General features: G+C 34.2%; 5 protein-coding genes and 1 pseudogene across 16 annotated transcripts; 1 reads left to right on the forward strand and 5 right to left on the reverse strand.

Moving 5' to 3' along the window:
• Positions 1–44: 44 nt before the first annotated feature.
• LOC111308656 (uncharacterized) lies at positions 45–6,228 on the reverse strand (annotated as a pseudogene). The gene is made up of 11 exons (XR_016328302.1): positions 5,664–6,228; positions 5,233–5,461; positions 4,936–5,083; positions 4,362–4,469; positions 3,994–4,151; positions 3,382–3,547; positions 2,803–2,939; positions 1,712–2,399; positions 1,441–1,553; positions 730–985; positions 45–590 (listed from the first exon to the last, which is right to left on the reverse strand). The product of XR_016328302.1 is annotated as an uncharacterized LOC111308656 (transcript).
• A 917-nt stretch (positions 6,229–7,145) lies between these two features.
• Positions 7,146–9,866, reverse strand: LOC111308190 (putative plastid-lipid-associated protein 4, chloroplastic). Its single transcript, XM_022906508.2, has 6 exons — positions 9,469–9,866; positions 9,257–9,370; positions 9,041–9,136; positions 8,622–8,696; positions 7,764–7,831; positions 7,146–7,471 (listed from the first exon to the last, which is right to left on the reverse strand). The coding sequence occupies exons 1-6, from the start codon at positions 9,787–9,789 to the stop codon at positions 7,399–7,401; spliced, it is 747 nt and encodes a 248-aa protein (XP_022762243.2). The 5' UTR covers positions 9,790–9,866; the 3' UTR covers positions 7,146–7,398.
• Positions 9,867–10,860: 994 nt separating this feature from the next.
• LOC111307988 (uncharacterized) lies at positions 10,861–12,297 on the forward strand. The gene has a single exon (XM_022906360.2). It carries the CDS (start codon positions 10,861–10,863, stop codon positions 12,295–12,297), a length of 1,437 nt encoding a protein of 478 aa, XP_022762095.2.
• Positions 12,298–15,640: 3,343 nt separating this feature from the next.
• LOC111307989 (early nodulin-like protein 22) lies at positions 15,641–16,332 on the reverse strand. The gene is made up of 2 exons (XM_022906361.2): positions 16,058–16,332; positions 15,641–15,858 (listed from the first exon to the last, which is right to left on the reverse strand). The coding sequence occupies exons 1-2, from the start codon at positions 16,266–16,268 to the stop codon at positions 15,641–15,643; spliced, it is 429 nt and encodes a 142-aa protein (XP_022762096.2). The 5' UTR covers positions 16,269–16,332.
• Positions 16,333–17,655: 1,323 nt separating this feature from the next.
• Positions 17,656–18,779, reverse strand: LOC111308191 (basic blue protein-like). Its single transcript, XM_022906510.2, has 2 exons — positions 18,545–18,779; positions 17,656–17,989 (listed from the first exon to the last, which is right to left on the reverse strand). The coding sequence occupies exons 1-2, from the start codon at positions 18,714–18,716 to the stop codon at positions 17,790–17,792; spliced, it is 372 nt and encodes a 123-aa protein (XP_022762245.1). The 5' UTR covers positions 18,717–18,779; the 3' UTR covers positions 17,656–17,789.
• Positions 18,780–19,893: 1,114 nt separating this feature from the next.
• On the reverse strand, positions 19,894–25,355 carry LOC111308657 (UDP-Glycosyltransferase superfamily protein). Of its 11 annotated transcripts, none has more exons than XR_016328312.1 (16): positions 25,237–25,355; positions 25,047–25,118; positions 24,820–24,913; positions 24,607–24,749; positions 24,350–24,420; positions 23,857–23,938; positions 23,598–23,699; positions 23,458–23,516; positions 23,007–23,041; positions 22,577–22,790; positions 22,082–22,297; positions 21,661–21,720; positions 21,514–21,542; positions 20,975–21,196; positions 20,348–20,426; positions 19,894–20,261 (listed from the first exon to the last, which is right to left on the reverse strand). XR_016328312.1 is itself a non-coding variant. In XM_022907161.2 (16 exons), the coding sequence occupies exons 1-15, from the start codon at positions 25,321–25,323 to the stop codon at positions 20,370–20,372; spliced, it is 1,536 nt and encodes a 511-aa protein (XP_022762896.2). In that variant the 5' UTR covers positions 25,324–25,355; the 3' UTR covers positions 19,894–20,261; positions 20,348–20,369. The 11 variants fall into 11 exon arrangements, 9 of the variants coding, with proteins under 9 accessions (XP_022762896.2, XP_022762898.2, XP_022762893.2 ...); XM_022907161.2 differs by having other exon boundaries at positions 21,503–21,542; positions 23,458–23,513; positions 24,607–24,734; XM_022907163.2 differs by having other exon boundaries at positions 20,975–21,096; positions 23,458–23,513.
• Between the last annotated feature and the right edge of the window lie 460 nt (positions 25,356–25,815).

Below are 25,815 nucleotides of genomic sequence, written 5' to 3' on the forward strand. Positions count from 1 at the left end.
ACCTCGAAGAGGAAGAAAAGTGTTAAAAATGGTGATTTTCAGTGTCAAAACATGATGTAATTTTTCCATCCCGTCAAATTCAAATAACGTGCTAGAGCAGAAGAGTTTGCCCATCAACAAACTCAAACAATCATCTTACTGTAAATTATATGGCAACAGCAAAAATTAAATTGCCACATATATCAGTGCAGCAATACCTATACAAAACTGAAGAGATTCAAGTAACTTTGCCTTCGTGTATACCTTACAGGAACTGATTTTTCACAACAAAATTACCGTGTATGTGGATGTCAAACTACCTAGGCCTCTGACTGCTCTTCCTTCTTTCTGATTGCTTTTTTATCCGTTTGGCTTCTTTGATTCACAGATCTGGACTCCTCGTCCTCAAATGGTAATACAATCACAGGGGCTGCGGGCACAGTGAGCCACCGTTCCTTCAGGAAACTTAAGAATCTCTGAACCATTTCCTTCCTGAATTCAAGCTCTCGAGTGAAGATATCGCATAGAAAAAAGGCAAGAACATACTTGAAAGGGACAATGAGAAGAATGGTTGCAGATGATAGTAACATGAGTGCAACCTCAGTTGTTATCTGTACAAACATTTAAACAAGTATAATTTAATTCAAATTAGCACCAAACAGTATTTAAAATTTCCAAAGCACTATAAAATAAAATGTTCTTATTATATTTGCTCTATTTCTAGTCCCTTCATAACTCATGACATCATACCTGAGGCTGACCTGCAAGGAGAATTGTACGTAATTTGAGGAGAGTAACATTCAGATTCTGGAGATAGTGTTCCACATCACGCATGGCATCTTTTACAGCTATAATCTTTTGAATTGTATTTGAAGGTGGCTGATCACGGATAGTGACTTTTCCGAAAGATCTACCAAGACGACCTTGCTCCTTGAGCCCTTTAAGTGTTAGCATGCCGGTGGCTAAGACAATCAATGCCATGGGAAACACATATTGCAGCAGATTTCTAGGAAATAAATGTTCAAAACATTACCTTAGTTGCTAAGTGCTAACATTGAGTAATAAGAGTAAAAGCAACAAAAAGTCATTTAAATAAAAGCCAAAGAGCTATTAGGTAAAAAAACATCTTCAATCACAAAAAAAAGTCTTAAATCTTCCATTCCTTTCCCCAAGAGCTAAAGCTTGAAAGTGAGGAACAATTTTGTAAGTGTTTATCAAATTTTAAATGTTAAGACCTAAATATAAAGCATGGCTTATGTGGCAACTCACGAATTCATATTGAAAAAGTTAGACTAACAAGTTGAAATTTTAAAACATCTATGTTCTTAATGCACAAATTAACCATCACCTTGCTCCAAATGATTATATTTTATTTTTTTAGCCATTTAGAATGTTAGTATTGCTTGTAAGGAGTAAAACCAAGCATTGTTTGCATAAGAATAATTTATGCAAAGTGTCTACCTGAAAATAATTGTATATACAAATGCAAGAAAAGAAAGAGTCAGGTGTGGCTCCTCCCAGCGTCTAAGCTTTTCAAAATTCCTAGCAGTTATTATGAAAGGAAGAATAAGTTCCTGCATAAAGAGAATGTCAAATCAGTTCAATCAATTGACATAAGGTTATATGTATATTCCAAAGATAACAAGTCACTGATGGTGTGATCAGAATCTTGCTGAAACAAGAACCACGCATATGAGGAAAAACAAAAAACATAGAGAAATAGATGCCAAACCTTGAAAAGGTCAATATTACTTGGTATCCCTTGAAGTTTCGCTGCGTCAATTGTGGCTTGAGTTTTTTCTACCGCCTGGTATTTTTGTTTGCAGATTGCTGCTGCCCTTTCTACTAGGGTCTCATCAGCCACAACAAGATTTTTATTTAACACTACTGCTTGTCTAATTGAAGAATGCTTCCAAAAACTAATGGAAGCACTAGAACCCCAAGATGGAGATCTCATCCACTTTCGCAAGTAAACACTTCCATCTATGTCAAATACATGATCACTGAATTCAAATACCTCTTCAGAAGGGCTCACTCCATAAGCTTGTGGATACCCTGCATCTGTAACTTTTGCAACTAATGGTCCACCCCAATAATTTACAGCTAGAGTTTGGAAAACAACATCACCATGGGGTGCATTTTGCAAAAAAGAGAATTGAACAAGTTTTATTGGATCATCCAACAACTTTCGCATAAACTGGAGTGCTTGAAGTCTAGCAATGCCATTAATGGCACCTGTTGTAGCCTTTTCTTTCCCTTTGTGAGAACCGAATACTTGAAATAGAGATTGATCATCATCAGCTGGTCCATACTCACTAAGAAACTTGTGTAGGGTAATAATTTCATTGATAAATGCATGCCAAACATCTCGTCTCAATTCACCTCCCAAGTCAACAAACTCCAGCACCCATGTTTGTGATCTGAATAGCGAAGTTCAATTATTTACTTATATAACAGGAACTCTAACAGTAAAAAAAAGGATATTCAACTACATGACTGAAAAAAAAAAAAAAAAAAACTCAGAAGCACGTCAGTGGGATGGCTAGAATGCAGAAAATTTCTTGATCCCTTACTCCTAATTGTTTACAAGAACATCTGGCACCGAAAAGATTATTGACAGATGTAAGCTTATCAACAAAGAACCGCACGAGTAAAGGCTCTAATGCTTCAAATTCCAAAGTTCAGACATCTACTTTTACCCGGTACCCATGTATGTATAATACCGGAAACTTGTGGTTTGTATCAGTTTAGTACTTTCGGCTCATAACTTCAAATATAATACATAAAAGAAGTAGAAACCAAAACATGATCGGAGAAGCTTACCCCAGACCAGATGAAACAGCTACTCCAGAGTCAAAAAGCCCTGAATTGAAAGGTCCAACTTTTACTTTCTTCACTTGCACTCCATGCCCTGTAAGATCAAGTCTTATAGCATCTTTCTGCCCTTGAAATCTAACTCCCTGCAACAATATGACAGTCAGCAATCTCAAATGCAATTTTATGCCCAAGAATTGGAACAGTGCCATACTAAGATTCAGCTGTTCCACCCGCAAATCAAATATAAGGACCAGTCCAACAGATCATATGTTCATTCTATATTTCCTCACAAACCTGTAAAAATTTTCAAACTTTTCTACTCATTTTCATGACTAAAGCCAATATTTGGATGCACTCATCAATTAATTAAATTTCCAAATCAGCAACAGTATTCTCGCACACCATTGTGCTTTGAATGTTAAAGATCCACCAGTTATTTGCAGGAAAGGGAAAATAGAAAAAATTTTAAAAGAGGACAATGTCTATGCACTTATCGGTTAGTGCCATCAGTCAACTCACTAATGCAAAAGGTATCATAGACTATAACATGAAATTGATAAACAAGTTATTATGGAAAATAAGAACCTCAAAATACAGCGCTTTATCTGTTAGAGTAAGTTTTCCAGGCCATGCCATGTTATTCTCCCATTTTAGAACAGGTCGTTTCCTGCTAGAACCAATGCACAAGATTCTTTCCTCTGAGAGCCGTGGATATTCGCGGATTTGATATGATCTCCTTCCTTCATGCACTCTACACTAAAACCATAAGGAATCCAGCTTACCAGAATGAATTCAAAAAGAATTAGTTAACAGAAATGGGCACTAACTAACAAAAGACACGTTAAAAAGGAGGGAAAAGGAAGGAATCATCCAGCACTATACCAATTTTAAACACTATTTCATGAAATATGCAGGTTTTTGAATAATGAAAAAATATAAAAGAAATATGAAAGAGAAACAAAAAGATATCATTTAGATGCTTAGAAATGACTAGACAGTCATGTTAGTCATGCAGGGTTTCTCTCTTCTTCAGTAATATTTTTAGCATGGGAAGGTTGAGGTATTTCTGATTGTTTATCTATGACCCTATAACCTATGTAAACTAGTAGTAGCATGAATCAGAAGATTACTGGTCAATTCACCTTATGACCATGAAATTTTGATGTAAACTAGTAGTAGTATGAATCAGAAGCATACTTGAGAAGTTCATCAATATAAGTTAGCCACACTCTGAATGAGATGCCCTGTTCATCACCAGCAAGAGCTTTGAAAAGGTGATGCACTGTAGGGTGATCAGCCACACCAGAAATTGCAGGAGTGATTCGGATGAAAGCCTCTTCTCCCACAAGCTTTCCCTTCAATACAACCATAAAAAGAATTAATTTCATGGCTAATAATCTAGCAACTCCCTGTTGAATGCAAAATGCAAGGGCACTTTCTCTCTCTTTTTTTTTCTTTGGGGGCTTTGCCCAAATTTAATTGGATTTGATCAAAAGTTCACATAACAACATAATCTAAGGTAATATAATTTCAGAATGCTTCAAAAGGTAATAAAAGAAAAGAACCTCAAAAGAAGCTTTTCTCGATGCATGAGCATGCAAATCATTTATATCACAGTAAGGATTCTCCCAAGCAAGCATTGTGATGAAAATTAGTCTCTGGAATGCAAGCTCCTGTAAACATAACAAAATTTGTTCCAAGGAACAGCTTATTAGGAAATTCATGATTCCCAAGATATACAAATCTTCATTGAATCAGGGAGAGAGGTTTAAGCATACAAGCCAATGGAACTGAGGGGGAAACTACTGATCATGAGACTCATGAAATTAGTGGTAGACGTAATAGAAATGCCAATCATACATTATTTAAAAAAATTGAAAATATTAATTAGCAAAACAATTTTTTTTTTTTTTCATTTTAGGTGTAGAACTGGAAGTGAATGTTGCTAAAGTCATACACTGATGACACACATGCAACCAGTAAGAAACACAAGGAAATAAGTGACAAATTACAGAAAAGGGTCATAAGCTCATATCCACTTAGATCCTTCATTGAGCTGCCCATACAATCTTATGAAGAAAATGAAAATAATAGTAATAAAAAAATATAAATTGTTCATAAAATAATTGTTCTACAGACCTTGAGGCAGGGATGAAGATCAGAGGCATCCCTTGACAAGAACCTAAAACAGCAATACTCCACCAGATTACGAGCATCATCATACAGAGGTTTAGGAACGAGAGCTTTAAATATCTTCTGCATCTTTTGTCCAGTCAATCCATTCATCCTGAAAACTTAACTTCCAAGAGTCAAATCACAATCCAATATGGAAACCACTTCCGTTTTCTATGCAGAAATCTGGATAGATTATTACATAATAATGCAACAAAATCCATAATTCACATAATTCTTGAAACATGTAAAGGATAATTTCACCTGCTAAACTGCTCAATAGACACAATAGCAGCTAATGATAGATTTCCATTAGGCATACTACTACGAATAGTTTGTTCTCCCAAAAAAATGTCCTCCATTCCTTGAGTGCCAACCTCATTTCCAGGATCAGGCTTTCCACTCTGACCAGTTTTTACTAGTGGCAAAGTTACCTCAGTAAAAAAATGCTGGGTCTTTGACAGCCATGAATTTATTCTTTCTTGCACAGCATCTGTCAAGACAAAAAGGTGCAACTATAGAACTAAGAATCAACAAAAATGGAAAATCACTTGTTACACGGTTACAGTATAAAAAGCATTTTGGGATTCTGCTAACGACACTTGCTAAAATTACTTTCAATTCAATGGATTGAGAATCATCCTATTAACTGTCAACTGCTGCTAAAAAAAGTAGAAAAATTAATGTAAACATACTGGTATCAATGTAATTGAGCTTCCATCTATCCCTCTGAGCTGCCACAAGCTTGAACCTTAACTTGTGATGTGAAGCAGGGTTTCTCGAGAAATAACCAAACTTGGAAACATCTTTATTGCCAGAAATCAAATAATTCAACCCAAAACTCGATGCTTTTAACTGGGTAACCGCAAATTTTGTAACCATTTTTTTGTTTTCTTTGCTTTTTTTTTTTTTTTGGGTGGGGGTTTAAGATTCAAGAATTGAGTCCATGAGTAGACTTAATCAAGCAAGTCGATAAAAACAATTTCAAAAGAATATAATAAATATAAGGTCAAAGGGTGTTTCTTTTATTGAGAAGTACTTTAAAATTTAAGCTATTTAGTGAACAAACAAGTTTCTTTGTATGTTTGGGTTTCAAGGATTCTTGTTCAAGATTCAAGCTTTGAGACTGGTTTCTAAGGAAAGACGAGGGAAATGAAAGGTAACAGGGAATTAAACGGAGGAGAAGAAGAAGTCGAAGAAGAGAGAGAGAGAGAGAGGAGTGACGTGTTGGAATGGCTTTCCGTTAGGCAAATTGCGAACAAAGGGGTGTGCTAAAAACCTGGAAGATTTATTTTTGCATTTGCTAGCCGACGAGACCAAACCCATCAAACACCCAAAATTTCGTTTGGAAACACGACCACCACTTACATTACTAGCATTTAGCACCTGCCTTTTATTTTTCCTCAAAATATTCATCATTTATTTCCATCAAAGTAAGTCACAGCCTAACTGGAAACGTCCAATGTCATCCCACCTTTTTGTCCTTTACCATTGGGTTCACCGACTTATCTTAAATCTGTCTTTTTTTTTTACCCCAATGAAGATCTGGGGGTGACTTCTGAGTTACAATCTTATGTTTTAATGTTAATATATAAATATTAGATTTTGACAAAAGAGATAAAAAAAAAAAAATCGCATTGAGAGTTGGAAACACAGGCAAATGAGAATCAAAGTTCACCTCGAGCAGATATATATAAAAACATATTTTATTATTTATTTAATTTTATATTTATATATATTAACAAAATTATTATTTAATATTTTTAATTTAAAATAATAATTTAATAAGAATATTATATTTATATATAATTAAAACATAATTTATATTAAAAAAATATATTTTTATAAATATAATATTAAATTACAATCATTAAATTAATTTCAAATCCAATTCATTTTATAATATATATATATATATATATATATATATATATATATATATATATAAAGGATCGAAACCGTATATCAAAAATAATAATTCAATTTTGGATAAATTTTTTTGAGAGTTGTTTTGAAATTTGGACAAGCTAAAACTGATCTTACCTTGATGAATTATCATTTCTAAACACATGAAATATACTTTTTATTTTAAACAAAATTTATTATTTTTTTAATTAAAATTTTAAATTATACTTTTTTTATATTTTTTAACCACTTTATCACGTAATCGTATCGTATCCAAAATTATCGATTCTTGTACTAATTGTCAACGAGGTAGAAGGTAATTATCCAAAAAAGCCAAGTAACAACATGCCTCACAACAAAACTTGCCTGCTGCCTTGAGAAACTATTTCACCAAGGAAATTTTTTTTTACAAATGACAAACCATGTACTACGATAAAATGTAGCCGGTAAAGCTTGTGGGAGATTAGGAGCCAATCCATCCTTGTAAACGCTTAATGGCAGAAAAGTGCTGATGCTGCTGTTCAATTAAACAGGGATGCGGTAAGATGGATCAACCATTTTCAAGATGAACAAGTTTCCTTTATCACCTCTAGATATCCTGTAGAAATACCAACAAATAACTCTTTTAAAGAAAGAAATTTCCAATTTCACATATGCCATGTGTTACTCATTTCTGTGAGCTTTGTCTGCCATTGAAAGATTTAAGATTACAAGCAAAATAAAAGCAAGTTCTAAATTTGTGAAAAGCTTTTGTTTAGATTGATTTATCATCTTCATTGCCTTTTCATTGAAATTTATGTTGGCTCAAGGACAGGGTTCTTTCAACCCCAAGTCCTCCCTACTCAAATTTCTTTTTGAAAGGAAAGCAGTTGCAATGAAATTTAACTCACCTCAGTTCTTCATCCAAATATGTAATCTCTAGTTCCCCACGAGCTCTTCCAGGTGCCTTAATAGGTATCTGCAAATCAAGAAAAATATAAAAAATCCAAGTGAATTATGTAGATAACTCATAGTATCAACCTCAAGTACCTTTTCTATCTTTATTCCTTATGAAGAAACAAATGGCCAACTAATTAAGGCAAGAAGATGCCCTCTTTGCATCCTTGTTCATTCTGCCTTCAATAGTTACATTATCTATAGCTTTGTCTAGGAAAGAAACCTAAAAAGGTACTACTGGTACTAAAACTACATGTTAAAGGGGGTTCTTAATAGGTCATGGAGACTTTCTAACAAAGTGTAAAACTTTGGGAAATTTTTGAATTATTCTCTATCCCAATTATTGATTTTCAATTTTAAAAATACTTTTTGAGGCTTTTAATGTGAAAACAAACATCAACTAGTACTATTTTCATATGAACTTTTAGCAGTAATTCATCAAATTGCTTAGATCTAAAATCATCCCCTTCATATGACTCCCTATACAGATCAACTGTATATATAGATTTTAATTTCATACATCCCTTCAATAACAATCCACTGCCTACAATTTATTTACTCTATACATTGTTTGCAATGCATAAGAGGAGCTTTTTCATTTATGTGCGGGTCCATGACCATTCCCAAGAGTCCATCTTGTTATGGTAGACATGGGAACTCTTAATTGGGACTGCAGTGTAGGAATTCATACTTCAAATAAAAATATTATACGTTAAAATTGCAGGAGTAGAAGAAAAAGTTGATACTATACTATAAAGAGCATGAAGATTCTTAGATATCAAACTATCAGTTGATTCAACATTTCAACTTACCAGACCTCCAATTTTGAAAGTATCAAATTTTACAGCCACCTTTTTTGCATTCAGAGGTGTTAGATCTGCTGTAACCTATAAAACATAAAAGTCAATTTGACAGTTTGATCAATTAGACACAATCAAGAATAAAGTTAATATATATATATATATATATATATATATATATATATACAAACACACTGATTTTAATAAAGAAAAAAGGTATATGTGACATATGAGTAGCCAAAAGGAAAAGACAGGAAATTGAAATTAATCACAAAATTTGGAACAGGGGGCTTGAGCTTGACTCAAGATTGGCAAAGGCAAATAAATAGCCTAAAAACCAAGTTTCAATGCTGTTACTAAGACTAAAATTTGAAAGCAGAAATTGATAAAAGAAAACCCAATGGTGGAACTAGAAACTTGAATAGTTTTACCTGGTTGAAGAAAGGCCAAGATTCCATATTTTGGGCCCTAAGTGTGTCCACATTAATTGCTTGGCAGTTTGTAGTTGATCTTAGGAATTTAGGTCTCTGTCAAAGCATTAGTTTTAAAACAATTCAACTTGTATAAGCAATGGAAAATGGAATTAACCAGAGTGAGTTTAACATTTGATATATTATAGAATATGGCTACAAGTAGCCGAATTCCACCTGAGTCTGCAAAATAGATTCGGACGTGGTGTAAATAAGCTCCCATTTTCCATTTAATAAATCAGATTTCAAAGGCCCCTTTATGGGATTAACTGCTTCAAGTTTGCGTGCTAACTGTTCAGAACAAGAGCTAACTGTTATGAATATGGAGACATTAGGCATCGAATTCAAGAACAAAATCATGGGAATAAGAAAAGAGAAAAAAACCCAACCTGATCAACCCTCTGCTGGTCCTCAGGGGTGGCATCAGCTCCTCGATCAAGTGGTGCAATGGCGACAAGGAGCTCTTCCTTCAGGACCTTAGCATCCTTGCCTTTGTTTAAGAAAGCAGGGAAGAAAGAAATATTGACCCTCCATTTTTCATCAGGCGCTGATGTTCCTGACAGCTTGTAGCTGTTGCTTTTGACAGGTTTGGTTGGGAAGTGAAAGCTGCTAAGAGAAGAGTGAGAAGCGGGAAGCTTGGGAGATGCAGCAGAGTTTGAAGACGATTGAGAGGTGGCAAAAATTTTATGGAAGTTTGGAGATAAGGCCATGGTTGTCTAGTCTACAGAAGCTTCAGAGACTTCAGACAGTGTTGAAACTTAACGCTTTCCATGACACGTGCATTGGTGATGTCCTGCTTCATGGGCATTTTTGCTCGTTTGGGTCTTCTTTCGACTGTTTTTTATGGGCTTCAGTTCCATTTTTGGGCTTATTACTTCAGTTTGATTTGTTACTCGTTTGGGCAGTTTTGAAATTTTGCCGGGTTGGTATAACGTTTTGCCATTAAGTGATAAGGTTTAACTAGCGTTATTAATAATAATAAACTTTTTAAAAAAATTTATATAATGGATTTTAAAAAACTAAGAAAAGATTAAATAAAGAAAAGATCAAAAAAAGAAAAAAAAATAAAACTTGCATTTGATATCAACACCTGCTAATATTTTCTTTAAAAATTATTAAAGTAAAAAATAATTAAAAAATATATATTTTTTTTAAATAAAAATATCAATGAATTTCATATATATGAAGTTTTTTAATTTTTAAAAATATTTATTAAACATTTTTTAAAAAAAAGTGAAGAAAAGAATTATATAACTTGATATGTGGCATAGTTTTGATATTAAGTGAGTTTTACAAAAAAAAAATAAAATATAAAAAATTATTTATTAAATATATAACTAAAAAATTAAATAAATAGGTGACATATTTTTTATATCAAACAAGTCTCACAAAAAAATTAAAAAATAGTTATTAAATATATTTAAGAGCAGTAAAAAATGATAAAAAGAAAAAAAAAAGATTTGATATAAGTAAATTTCCATAAAAAATAAAAAATTTTTAAAATATATATTTATAATTTTAAAATAAATTATATAATATTAAAAAAAAATGGGCTGACGCGTGGAGGCGGTACATCTGCCAAACTTCTACACAGACTAGGAATCCTTGTACAAGTAGAACGAATTCCTTTAGAATTAGGAAAGACGAGTCCTACTTCGACTCGTAGGCAAATCAATCTTATATATATTTATATCAAGCAAATAAACATAACTAGCCACAAATGCACTTCTGCTTCATCCTTTTTTTTTTTTTTTTTATTTGTTTTGCTCATCTGGTACACGATGAGGATGATAACATATCTGTTTCTTGCGTATAAAAGTGTGGGGTTTAATCTATTTAGAGGCTGCTCTTCTTTCTCCAAGCCTTGGCTGGAGAGGTGTTGTCCTTCTCATCTCTCGGAGCAGTCCATAAACAAGATATCAGGGAAGAAGCACGATGATGATGATGTCGATCCAGTTCCTTGGGACAAACTTCCCGTGGACATACTGAAATTAATCTTTGACCGTTTACATTTAAAGGATCGTATTCGCTTCAACCTGGTTTGTAAGCAGTGGAGAACAAATACAACCGAAACTCCTCAACTCCTGTGGCTGATGCTCCCTTACCACGAAAATTCCCAACATTTGAGCTTCTTTGACATGTCCGAGGGCAAAGTTCATAAGTTAAATCTCCCTAAATCGGCACAAGGAGGGTGGTTTTGCGGATGTTCCAAAGGTTGGCTTTTCCTCGCCAAGGGCTCTGAATTTCATAATCTGCAATTTTTCCTGTTTGATCCGATTTCAAGGGTTCAAATTCCACTTCCACCCTTGTCGACCATACCAGAATTTGGAAAAACTTTCACCATCCGGCAATCTAAATGGAATCCTGCTGCTTGCATAATTACTCAAGTTGTAGTATCTTCATCGGATGCATCCCAATGCATACTTGCCGCAACATTCTGTGCTAATGATGATAACTTTCTTGCCCTTTGTAGACCACAGGATGAGAGGTGGACCATCGTTGACGGGCTATTAGCTGATGGCCATTGTTATCTAGATATATTTTTTTTTAACGGAGAACTATATGCCTGTTTTGCGAAGACAAATAATTTACAAGATCAGGCAAATCTGGGTCCTTTTCCAACCCATTCCGTAACTTTAGGAGGCCACGATGTGAATCTGAAGCTGATCCCTTTCATATGTCCACCAATTTATCCATCATCTTATGCAGCAGATGTTGATGAGTTAAGCTGGTATTACAAGGACTGTGCAATCATGGTAAGATTGGTGGAATCAAATGGTCAGCTATTCATGGTTACTAAAATCTGTGATATCATAGAGACTTCGGATTATGACGACATAAATGAAGAGGACGAGGATGAGGATAACGAACGTCTATTAACCTATCATCAAACTGCTAGGTTTGAAGTATCGAAGATTCAAATCACTGATACGACGTTTACGGCTACCAGGTTAAGTAATCTCTCTGATCAATCATTATTCGTTGGAGACGGGGTTTCGCTAGCAGGAAATTTCAATGAATTTGATAAGAATTGCATTTACTTTTTAGAAGAAAATGATATTAATAGCCTTGAGGATGTTTATCCGCTTTCTCGTGAATCTGGTATTTTCTACCTTGATGATGGAAGCATTAAACGTTCTTTTCCTAGCATTAAAACTGATAGGGGGAGTTACATGAATTGGTTTTCACCAAATATCAAGACTGGAGCCTTTTTTTAGGAATTAGCAATGGTAAGTGAGTTACATTGTTTGGTTCAATTTTCAACTTCGGTTCTTTTGAACTACCTAGGATATTTAAGAAATTATGTCATAATCTATAGATACATTATGCTAAATTTCATCATACTGATAGTTTTTCAGTTTTTTACACTGTTTAGAAATTCTGCCTTTTAATTTTTTTCCTTCTATATTTGATCATTGATTTTGTAAATGCTTGGAGTTGTTAAAAAATAAAGCCCATTTTCCCGAGTATGCTTGAACTAGAGCTGCATAATGTTGATTCCTCAATTTCAAATCTCTTTCTTATTTAACCAAATAATTCAAGGTTTCTTTGTATAATAGCAATTGCTACAGTACACTATCACATTCAAGAAGAAAAATATGTTCCTCCTACAGGGTCAGCCCAGGCTAATTAAGAATAATACCAATAATACTCACAATTCTCAAACTTTTTTCATCATATTTGTAATTGATTGCTCTTAATATGATCTGCTGAAAAAAGAACCTGTCAAAAGGAAAATGGGAAAGGAATAAATAATCTGGCTTTGAAGGATCAACTAAATAGTATCTTGGAAAGGACTATATCTTAATTTGTTGAGAAAAACACTAATCATTTGCAAAATACACAATCAAGAAAAATTATAAATCCTAATCATAGACTTGAAAGTTAATTTGAACTCATAAATGAGTTGACAATGTGATTACAGGCTGAGTGGAAGACAAACGCAATCCATTCTGCATCCTCCTTTTGCAGCAAGTCAAAAAGCATTTTGAAAGCCCAAAAGAGACGCATGAAACCCCATAGTCAAAGAAAAAAGTTCATCCTTGTTTCCAAGATACAACAAAGAAATCAGAGAACATTAAAAAAAGGGCTGGGGAGGGGAACGCCCGCCGTATACATCAGGTCGTACAGCACCATGCTCTCTCATGCACCCTCTTTCTACATATAAATCCGATTCTTATTCCGAAGGCCAATGACCAACAATTTCCCAATCCTCAATTTCTTTTAAGTACGAGGAACCTATCTTTTACCCTTCAAGTTCCAACTTAACCGCTCTTTCACTTTCTTTTTTTGTCTTATCTATGCGGGTTCTCAGAGGCCTTGCTGCAGAGCCAATTTGGCATTCTGTCCACCTCCATTAATGCTTCTCCCAACCAGCTTATTAACTGATTGCTCCTTGGAGTGGAGGCGGCCAGTATGTCAAACAGGTTCTGTAAATTTCTCTCTGAGAAAACCTAAGAGGAATTAATGAAATACCCTTCACTATTCGATGTTGGCTAAGGCCAGGATTAATCTTTTTCAATTCTGATCAGTTGAACTTTTCTTGCTGCTGCAACACCTTGAAAGACATGTATCGAAGCTCTTCAGATAGGGCTATACTTTATGAGTATATATGTTGTAAATGGAACAATTCCTACAAGGTAATATCTAGCTTGTCTTGCATACGTATATAATTGAGTTAAGGACATTAAACACTGGAACTCTAGAAACTGTTTCAATAAGAAACTAATTTCTACAATTTATATGGCTTTCTGTGCAATCCAGTTTGCAGGCAATGCTTATCACTTGCTTTGGCTGGTCATTGGCAATGGCCATCTATTCACCATCCTTCATATCCGTTTCTAATTTCCTTTATAATTTTAACCTTTTTTTTTCATGTGGACAACTAACGTAACATTATCAAGATTGATTATTATTCCTTTAGACCTGGAAAATTTTTCCTGTCAATTTTTGGTGAGGATTGGAGGTTGGAATTTTCTAACCCGTGATGAGAAGTTCTGAGTTTTGACAATATCTAACTCAATTTTGTCGATTTGCTCTAATTTTTTTAGCTGCCCTTTGCCTAGCTATTACAAGTCAACCATCCGCAAGAGATGGTGACTTTCACATGTTTAAAGCATCGTTCATGATTGTAGTGAAGACTTGCTCCAGTCCACTGTCAATGGTTATCAGTATGTATTTTTTTTTATTTTTTTGGGATTTTTGCTGAGGCTTTGGATTCCCAGAGGCAAAATGCTTGGAAATGTTATAAATCATTGACTTCCACTAATGCTGAAAGTAGTGTTTTGTTAGTGGAGGTTGCACCATCATCAAAATTATTACTACACAGCACAGTAGAAACTTTGAAATTCTTTTCTTTTCTACACGGTACCCTTTTTTTTTTTTTTTTTTGCACTTGTTACTCATTGAAGATTTAAAAATCATGAATATTAAAGTTGTTCAACAATTTCGTTAAAATGATCATGATATATATATATATATATATAAAATTAAACTTTTATTAAATTAACTAGCACGAGGCATTGTGGTGAGAGTCATTCCATCGCGGGTTAATGAGTAACAAATGTTGAATTTGTGTAATTTTAAGCATTTCAATTACCAATTTGACTAATAAAGCTCCTTTTTTTCAGCACGAACATATAGCACATGATTACCAGACGACATCGAATTTAATACTTATGATTTGGTTGGAAGAAGGAGAAGCAGAAAGAAAAGGGAAAAAACATAAGAAAGTAAAAAAATGTTTTGAGGAACAAGAACATCGAAAGCCCAGCTTGTTGTCTTGTGTTCCCTCTAGGCCAAAAGTGGCACTCTTATCAACACCTTTAATCATCTTCATATACTTAACCTTTCTCTCCCAGTCCAAGAAAAAAAAATCAGTCTCACAATCTTGAGTTTCAAATCAGAGTCGAACATCTATATGATTCAAAACTGATATTGAAGTTTTGATCAATGGATAATTTTTATTTTTTTTGAGCCTTTCATATTTGGTACATAAACCAATGTTTCTTCACCAAATTATATTTTTACTTGGATAATCCAAACCAACAATATTTCTTCTTCCCAATTCCGATTCTTTACAAAATTGAGAAAGTTTTTATATCAAATATTTACAAATGAACAGTCCACAAACAAAGGAAAATTTTTGAAAATTCATATTGGGCCGTCATTCCGGCCAACAATCCAAAAAGCCCAAAATTTTTAAAGAAAAGGTACGATCAAATATTGCAAGCCTTAGCCAACGAGGCAAGGATAATCTTAAAATCTTTAGATTTTTTTGTTAAAATCCCATTGCATGGAGAGTTTAGTCTAATTTTTATAATTTTTTATTTAGTTGATTATTTAATTGATTTCTTTACTCATATATTATGTGATATATAAAGTTATTTCATTGTAATAAAAATTTCTACTTTTAATACAAAAAATAATATATATTAATACTGTATTAACTTATTTGTATGGGATTAATAGTAAAACAGATATTAATAATAAACAAAATATAAATTAATACTAAACTCTGTCATTTCTTTGAACAATAAAATAAGAAATTAAACTTGATAGCTAGTAAATAGATGGGGGTGGTGCGGTGGCGTTGATGAACATCTTCATTCCAGCAGCACATACATCAGCAGCACTATCGATGAAATAATTAGCTCCGAAGGCAAGTTGGATTTCCGTATTCCCTGAATCATACACTTTGGCACCGTCGTTCACGGTGCATGAATCATACCCTGTCTGATTTACGACCGCCACATTGAACTGTTCGTCGTACTTGAAAACTATACCAACAATTATAAAATTTTTATTTCATACATCTACAATGAAATTTATAAATTTCACCAATGAAATTAAAATAATATCACATATCCCATTACGATCTATTTAAAAAAAATATATGTGATGATATTTTAGTGTATGAAATAGTAACCACAAAATTAATATGAAATAGTGAAAATAGAATCAATTAATATTGTGTACCAAGAATATCACCGGCATGGAAGTTTTTCCCTCGAGTCCAGCTTTGCATGTCAATGACCAAGTCCCAGCCAGAGTCATCTCCAACCATGTAGGTGGTTGGCTTTGAATCAATAATTCTGGAATGAACGGCCTCAAATTGAAGCAGCATCAAAGATAGCAATATTGCTGCTGGGACTACCATTAAACTGCGTCTAATTGCCTTTCTCATCATTTTCCTACACAAAATTTTACGATATATGAAATAATATAATAATAAGAATTAAAAAACAATGAAATTTGATAGCCATTCTTTTGGAAAAACCATATATTTATAGTGTACAAGGTTGTGCCTCAAATGGAAAGAAAAGAAGAAATAATTTGTCCAGTCTTTATTCCCAAAAAATATTTGAGGCAATAAACACTATTCTTAATTATAATAAAATGTTGGATAATTACAAAATGGAATCCAGAATTTGACTTTGTTTAAATAAATGCTAGCCTTGGTTCAAAAAAGAAAAAAGAAATCTATGCTACAAATATTCAGTTTGTAAATGTGCCTTTGCTTCATGATTAATAAAAGTCTCGATGATTGATGCCCAGAAAACATAATGTTAACACTAAATTGTTGATTTTTTTTTTATGCATATATATATAGAGGGAGAGTAATAAAATGAAAGAAATTAAACCCTGAAAATAAAAAAGTAAAGCAAGAAAAGCCAATTTAAGCCAATTTATTATCACTAATTGATTATCAAAATTGGTTATCTTTTAGGCCAATTTCCAGTAATTGAAACAAATTTCCTAAATTAATTGTCACTGTGTTCATCAATGTGATTGCTTGTTCCTTTAGAAATGGTGGTGACAAGATTTTGCTTGAGAACTTCCTGGGTACTCAGAGCCATGAATAGTTAAGATCACTCTAACAGAGGCCATACACTGACTTGAATCTTGATTTTGTTGTTACAACTCCAGTAATGATATTGCTAATGAAGTAAATCCATCCTTTTGCAAGCACAATCTGATCGTGCGCTTAAAGATATGTATGCCTTAAAATTAGATTCAACCATGCATGTATCATAGCGGACTTGGTCTACTGAAATATCACATTGTGGAGTGCTGGATCATTGTTGAAATCTGCCAAAAATGCAGTGCAGGTAGTGGTTACTAAGCTCACATTGATTAGAAGACAGACCAGTCTCTTTCTTTTTCTTTTGTTTCCCATTTGATGGGTTTATTTAATCATTTTGATTTAATTTCTCTTGGTGCTTCCAGTCAAAATTCGCAAACAGCTTGTATAGGTATGGTTTCACACTTACTGAGAACATCATCGGGCAAAAAATTCTTCCCTTGAGTCCAGTTTTTCAAGATTGAAGGAACACCTTTAGCACCTTCAACTGTATAGGAGGAAATGAAATTTTAAGGATGGATCTGATCATGTTCCATGAAATGCCCTCATTCAAATGCCTTGGGAGTTGGAATATATGCTTGGTGAAACTTTTCCTAAAGAAATAGCACTATGTATTTATTGAAAAGACAGTACAAGTAAACCTTTAGACACAAAGTATTACTCAAGATTTTCATGTAACTATCATTATAGTTCATATTTGGACCACCAACTACCCACTCAAACAAAGCAAAGCTAACATGCAATGACCCTTGAGTCTTGACACAAACTTTTTGACACCAAATCCAACACTAATACTTAAAGTTTGACAAAGCAAACTGATTATCCTGGCCCTTGCTAGATCTCAGATTAGGCAGCAGTGACTGCTATTTTCATTCCAGCTTCACAGTGGCCAATATAATTGCAGATGAAAAAGTTTTGGCCCTTTGCAAGCTTGATCTGATCCTTGCCTGACTGGTAAACTTTAGCACCTTTTGGTGCCGAGCATGAATTATATCCGGCCCTGTTGACGACTACAACATTGTGGATTGAAGGGTTGTAATTGAATACTGCAATAACAAACACAAGATTGGGCTAAAATTGTCAGTCCCCAGTAAATGATCATGCAGCAATTACCTACTATTTTAGGTGCTGCCAAGGTCTTTACTTTTTTTATGTGTGTCATTCACTCATTTCAATATATTAAATGTCTCCAGAAAGTCGTTGACAGGTCTTAAATTTTAATGACTAATTCATTAATGGCAGTACATTCATGTACTCATATGATCTAAAAAAGGAAACTTTTTTTACACTTTTTTAGTTTCAATTTTTCTCATTTCAACCACAAATTGACACTACAATCGATTCCCCGAACGTAAAATCTACTAGTCAAAGTAGTTATTTTGTGGGAAGAGAGAGTTCACAAACATTATTACCTTGGAAAATTTCAGGCACAACATAATTTTGAGGCTAGCTAGGCATGATTATCCACCAAGGTGACAACCATTTTGGTAGCCAACACCGACTAACGTTCTTGGAGTCCAACATGATTGATGCTAAACAATTTATATATATACTTCTGAATCTACTAAGGAAAGCAAGATTGAAACAGTGAACATGCTTACCAAGTGTGTCACCAGCCTTAAAGCTCTTGCCTTTAGGCCAACCAGCAGTGTTGAAGGTCCAGCCACTGGTTCCTCCAACAGTGTAAGTTGCTGCTTGAGCCAACTCAAAGTGGAGCAACAAAAAGCAGACCAGCACTGTGGCTGCCATTGCACTGCCTCTTCCCTGAACCATTATTTGTCTAGAGCTAAGAAAGTAGGGTTTACAGTGAGTTTTAGAAGATTGAGTGAAGAGCTAGCTAAGGGAAGTTGGCCTTTATAATGGGTTGTTGGATGGGGGAGTTGGCGGGTTGGACCCATTTTTCTTTAAACATGTCAATCGAAATAAATGGGTCATGTCAGTGCCATAAAAATCGGTTTGAATTAGTAATAAAGATAACATTGTGTGGGTTCGGCTTGATGCATAATGAGACTTTGGGGAAAGATTTGTTTGAGTGCTCCTTTCTTTTTCAATTTTCCCTGTTCCTAGCTGTTATTAGCATCCTCAGACCTCGGTCCTCAGTGCTAATTATTCATAGTGATAGAAACAGATGATAGCGTTTGCCAGATGGTTGGTTCTGATTCAATTGATCCATCCATAAAGGTGAAGAGCTGATAATTGAAGGATGGTTCCAGCGTTACTATATAAATTTCAACTCCATTATTATAAATTAGAGTCAGCTAACAACCCAACGCCACAACAAATGTTGATAACTTTCAAGACCCAGTCAACAATCTAAGCAGATTTTCTGCTAGGAAAAAACCCAGGGATCATAATTCTAGGTAGTTACTGGTTGAAAAATGGCCCTTGCATTAATCTTGTCCTATTTAAAGTTGGGAGAAAGAGGCATATGACCAAATAAAGTATTTTTAGGTCAGCTAGCTCATTACATTTGCCTCACACGGCTCTCGTTTTTCCTTTAAAAATGAAATTTTAACTTGCAAAGTCAATAGTCTACCAACAAAGGTAAACTTCTATGGTTCCATTATTACCGTGCCCTTTGTTAGAAGTTAGAGCTTGGGTATGACCAACCAAATATTTATATTGAAACCCTAAATCTTTTATAATTTTTATAAAAAACTTATTTGATAAAAATCTACATAATTATCAAATAATATTGATCCAATAATACGTGCAAAACCAATATATAAATAATTACTATTAAATTATTTAATCTTCCATGAATGATATTAAAACTAAATTTATATTAAATTTTAAAATCACCGATTAATAATAATTCAAATTTTAAATAAGTTCTAACATATATCACCTCGGAATATTGTCTATCAAAAACCTAATAGAGTATTAGCATTATTATTTTTAAGAGAAAATATTATTTTTATTCATTAAGGTGGCATCCTGATTCACAATGTATAAAATAAATCTATACATTAATAAACCCAAAAAAAAAAAAAAAAACCCAACTGCGAATGTTTTTGAAGTGTACATTATGGTATTTGCTTTAGTGAAAATTATTGTCCTAAAATTTATCCTACAAAAACGGTTCAAAAGCCTACGTTCAAGCAAAGCACTTCAGGGTATAACCTTTGGTACAAACAATTTTAGCGGATGCTGTAAGAATGAATGTCGGTCCAAGGACACATTAGATCCGGTAGGATTCTATCCGCTTGAGATATTTGGTGGTTCATTAACTTCACCGTACGGGATTGCTTTCTCCTCTTGACTCTTAAGTCTCAGGCCTTTTCTCACTTTGCTATTTGCTCTTTGGCTCTTTTCTTCCTGCGTCATTCGAAATTTATTATCCCATCTACCAAGGGCAACATGACATTAAACGACGGGTCTAAAGTCGAAGTACAACCACTAACCATCCATCCTCTTCAGTTCATCTTAAATTGTACGGCCAATCTCTTCCTTGAGGATCTTCACAGCCTCTGAAACTCCATCCTGAACATGAAGAAATAAGTTTCTGTTAATCTCCGTACCCTAACATGATGCTCAGCTAACAAACTTTAAACCAAAAATTAAAAGAGAGTAAATCTGCAGGAAGTTGCCCCACAATGGGGTTGGAATGGGTGGGGACTGGGGGATTGGGCAGTTGATGTCTCTCAAACAAGTCCTACAAAATGAAGTTATAAAAGTTCTTTGAAATGTTGATCTGCCATCCAACCAGGAATGATTAGCAACGAATGGAATTTTATGAAAATGGTGTAACATTATCTACCAACAGTTATCACTGCTAAGGCATATGCGGGATAGACCTATGTACATGCATAATGCACCAACGGCAACGATAACCGTGGATTACATAGAGAGTTGATCTCAAAAGAGAGAGATGCATCACTAAACTATAAATCTGCTAGCATTCATTTATGGAGATTAGCGCCACTACTCTTTTACCATATAGTTCTTCATAATTATTACTGATCTACTAATATTTATGAGCTTTGATTAGAAGATGACAGTAAAAATGTATCACAATAGGCAGCCATTACCTCAAGAGAAATCCTTTTACAAATTTCTAAAGCTCGTGCTCTAACTCGAGGAGATAATGCATCATGTATTGCTTGTGATAGTACATTTGCAGCTACCCTGATACTTGTGCCAATAGTATTTTCTGGAACCAGGTGATTTCTTCTCAGTGGTTCTGGAGCAACTCCAAGCCAAAACATTTTCTCTGCCCAGTAGAATTGATCTAGCATAAACGGACATAGAATCTGCCATGCAATGAGTGTTAACTTTGAGAGAGAGCAATCGGGAAACAAGATGATGACAAACACCAAGACCACACACATAGAGATATAAATATAAAACTAGAATTATATAACAAGAATGCATGCACACTCCAATGAACTATGTTCAGGTTATGGAATCTGCTGTTGCATCCCATATTAGATGCCCAGTATCTTTTATGTTAATGTACATCACAAGTAACAAATCAAATGCTAAACAAAATCCATTCTAACAATAATGGAGATCTGCAATGATGAATATAGTCGACAAGGGTTTACCATACAACTGACCTGAGGGATACCTGCATATAGTGCCGCAGCAGTGGATCCACTGGTTTTCCATTGAAGAAACGTAACACAACTAATAAATCAAAACTAATTTTTGCTATGCTTTTAACTGAAATGAAATATCCTCGTTAAGAAAATAAAATATGAGGTAAAACTCTCACCTCCCTCCATGATGAATTGCGGCGGCACATCTCGGGAACAGCCAAGTGTATGGTATCATACTAATTTACATGATAGGAAGACAAGTAAATTTCCACATAAAATGTAGAATGCATTTATATTATGTTCCATTTTCCATAAAAAAAAAAAAAAAAGAGGCAAAGTTGAGAACACTACAAAAATGTCATATTATAAGATGTCTTTTTCCATAAATTAGTTATGGAACATGTTAGGTTTCAAAAACATCCAAAAGGCTTATTTCTCACACCTTTCTAGAAACACTCAGATCTATATCATTAAGATCTTGAAGAAATTATGATTAATGAATCTCACAATTAGCTTCTTATTACTTTCCAAACAAACAAGTCTTCATGTGCAATCTTCATCTTTTTCTAGTATCCAGATGAAACTAGAAATACTCACCCTGAAAAGCAAAAGAGCCGGCCATCAGAAAGAGTTATCCCATTTTGAATTAACTGTCTTTGGTTGGAAATAGAAGATGCTTCATTGGCAATTTCCTGGATTGCTGCATCTAATGGTTCATAGCCAGCTGTAAAAAGGATAAATCTGTAACATGTAATCCCTAGAACACTTTGGAGAACCTGTACAAATGCTTGAGGATTCCTCATAAACCCCATGCTGCAAACAGAAAAAGAACACCTAGTTCAGGAAAGAAACAGAAAAGACACTCAAAAGCTATCATCCATCAATGAATCATAAAATAGATAATCCACACAGATTCATGATCGGATCATACACGTCATGGTTCCAACATTTTATTTGTATCAATCCAAGTTGTGCCTTTAGATTAAAAAATGAAGTCCACAAACACCAATATACAGGGATAACCCAATAGTTGAGGAAGATAAAAGGCTCTCTACAGACAGCTAAGATATCAGACAAAGCTTATGAACCTACCTTCCAATAGAACTCAGCCCTACAAAAATAGGTGGCATTGACAAAGGGGTCTTTAGAAAATATTGTAACTCGGCATGAGCTGAACACATTTCATCTGTGGTTAGATGCCCTGAGGAAAGCAGTGTTGAAATTTCTCTACATTCCTGGCAGGAAAACTGCCATTCAATAGGGAGGAACCAAAAGCCACAAACTCGAGCATTTGATGGCCAATAATCTGTTAACACATTGATACCATCAGCAATCCAAATATGAGGAAGAAGGACCAAAACAGAAAAGAGGGTGCAGTTACTGATGGGTTTGCAGAACCAACTAGTTACAAAAAACCCTTACCACAAAAGCCACTCCAACAAAATTGAACACATATAAAACATTGTCAAATATTTCATAGAAAAGGAGTCCGAAACAAGAAGTGCAGAAACTTAGGAGTTACCAGGGCACTCAACAATTTCTTTGCTAAACCCATACCTGTTACATAAAAGTACTCAATAATCAGAGATGGATGCCCATATATTAATCTTAATACCATTTTCCAAAGACGAAATTCCCCCAAAAAATTATTGATGAATGGATTGCATGTTAGCCTCCCACTTGTCTCAAAATTTCTATTAAATCATAAGAAAGCCTCTAAGATCATGTCAAGTTCTCGTAGCTACACAGATACAAGAGTTCTCTTATGGACCTTATTTCATAAATTCGAAGATTTTAAAAAAGTACTCTCTATCTAACTTTAGAATGGAAGATTAAACCCTATACAGTGCTACAACTCATTAACCACAACTTGGTTGGATAAAAAGAGGGATGCATTATTGCACTTGATTTGTTCAATCATACAATAAGTCATTTGATTTGTAAACTTCCTATTTGAAAAAGGCATGACTTACAATAGTAAGGGAGATGGTGGCCTATCATGCCAAGTAGGAAGACCTGTTACCGGGTCCTGCTTAGAATATCAAACAGTATCATAAATTAGGTAATTGTAAACTGCACAATAAGTAGGTCAATCCAAGAGAGAAGTACTAACTGTAAAAGGATATGGACTTAGATTCAAATCTTCTTTTCTCCATGACTCCCAATTTTCACTAAAAAGTGGCCACATCCAATGAATTACATCTTTCCAACAAGCCTGTGTTCATAAAACAATAAGGAGTTAATATGCAAGATGCAAGCTTAAAACCTATTTAAATAAAAAATGATAACAACTAAAAATTATTATCCTATCAGAGTTTCAAAGGGAAAATCAGTTGATTTGTCAGAAGTGTTAATTTATATGATTCAACTACCTTATCAGCAGGAGCTTCTTGGAGATATTTGTACAAAAGAGGAAGTTCATTTCTGAAGTGACGCTCAAAATATGAAGGTGCGCTATATGGTAACAAATAAACAAAATTAAGATCATAAATAGATGACTTTAAAATACATTCAAAGTATCGAACCATCATTATTTCATTATGCAATAAATAAAACAGATTACATTTGTTGCAGATAGATGGATAGATACCCAGGCCAGCCAATAGGCATTTGGACAAATCATAACATCAACTAAATTATCTACTAAGACCTTTGTATGTCAAATAAGTTGCTGAAAAAACAGATACAATTAACTTCAATTTTGAGACCCTGACAATCATCTAGGATTCCCCTTCTTCTTTTGCTAGTACATTGGACAAACCCCACAAAGTAAACTACATTTCCATGTGAGATATGATTGGCCTTTTTCCTCAAAACAGAGAAATGATAACATAGCTCAGTTCTTAGTAAAACTCATTCCTTTACCTATATGGAACAACATAAGGAGCAACAACAACACAACACACACGAAAAAGTTCTGCAAGGCTCCACCCTTCCTGAACAATCACAAGAAGACAACCGTAAAAAGAAATTGAATCATCACACTCACAGTCTTAAGTTTCAATAAATCTATCAAATCTCAACAGTAAATTTCAAAATTTCATTTTATTCCTGGTTGACAGTAACTATCAACGTATCAAACAAGTTAAATTTGACTTGAATTTGTTTCCAATAACAAATACCAAAGAGAAGAAATTTATCGCAATAAAATCACCCTCCAAGCTTGGACCATCCCCGAATATCCTTTCAACTGCCGAGCAGCATTCTCGTCTGTGTTCTTTTGTAATAACCTTTTTCTGTTTCGAAAATTCTAATTCCGGTGAACCTGACAAGATAAAATCAGAAATTCAAAAAGAAACTAACATAGAAATGAAAAGGAAACGGCCGAACCAAACCTGTCTTATCATCAGTTCCATTACTAGACAGAACAGGTGGCGACGAAATTGGAACATACATAACATTCTTTTTTTCCAAATGAGAACTTAGGTTCTACAAGAAAATGAATCAAATTTTATTATTTTAAGCTAATTTTGCAAAAACCCAAAACAAAAAAAAGGAAAGTATAACTTTAATTAATCAGTAATTTTTAGAGTTGGAAGGGAAGAAAAAAAAGGTGAAGCACCTCATGTGCTGAATGAGTGATAAAAACGACGTCGTAACCGTTCTGGTCGGTAGCGAAAGCTGCAGCAATGGCCTGGAATCAACAACAAATAAAGACTGAAATTAAAACTGTTTATCTTTTTCCAAGGCAATTGAATCAATTTTAAGGAAAAAAAATGAAAGAACTCAAAAAGTTGTAATTTTTATAATACGGCGATAGGGTAAACGTCTCCTTTGGTGCCGAAAGCCATGAAAATGGCGATTGGTTTCGCCCTCTGAATCTCCTTCCCTCCCTCCATTGTTGTTGCAGCATGCCGACAACTGTTTCTGCGTTTTTCTTTTTTCGGTGTTTCCGCTTTAGGGGGTGGGGTTTGCTAGGCTTAGGCTTGGCCCAAAGAGAGAATTTGGCCAGCCCAAAAGAATGTTTAGGCGTAGCAACTTAAGAGTTAAAATGAAAAATAGCTTTTGGGCTCCAGCCCAAAACCACTTACCTTTCATCCGAGAAAACCCATAAACTTAACCCAACAAATTCCTTTAAACTGCGGAAAAAAAATTTTGACTTTCTTTTCTTTTCTGGTTAAATTAGAAGGGGCAAAGTCTCGGTACAAGTAAAAATAAAAAGAAAATTTAATTCGAAAATAAAAAAATCAATTTTAGAGATGACAAATCAACCCGTGACATGCGAGTTTTGACCCGACCCTACTACTTAGAGTTGATTTTAAGAAAAAAAAAAAAATTCGAATCAATTAAATAATAATAAAAAAAATTTAAACTCGGATTTTAAACAAATC

The sequence above is a fragment of the Durio zibethinus genome, chromosome 2 (assembly GCF_047325235.1).
Source record: "Durio zibethinus cultivar Kanyao isolate XHJ-2024 chromosome 2, ASM4732523v1, whole genome shotgun sequence".
NCBI lineage: Eukaryota > Viridiplantae > Streptophyta > Magnoliopsida > Malvales > Malvaceae > Durio > Durio zibethinus.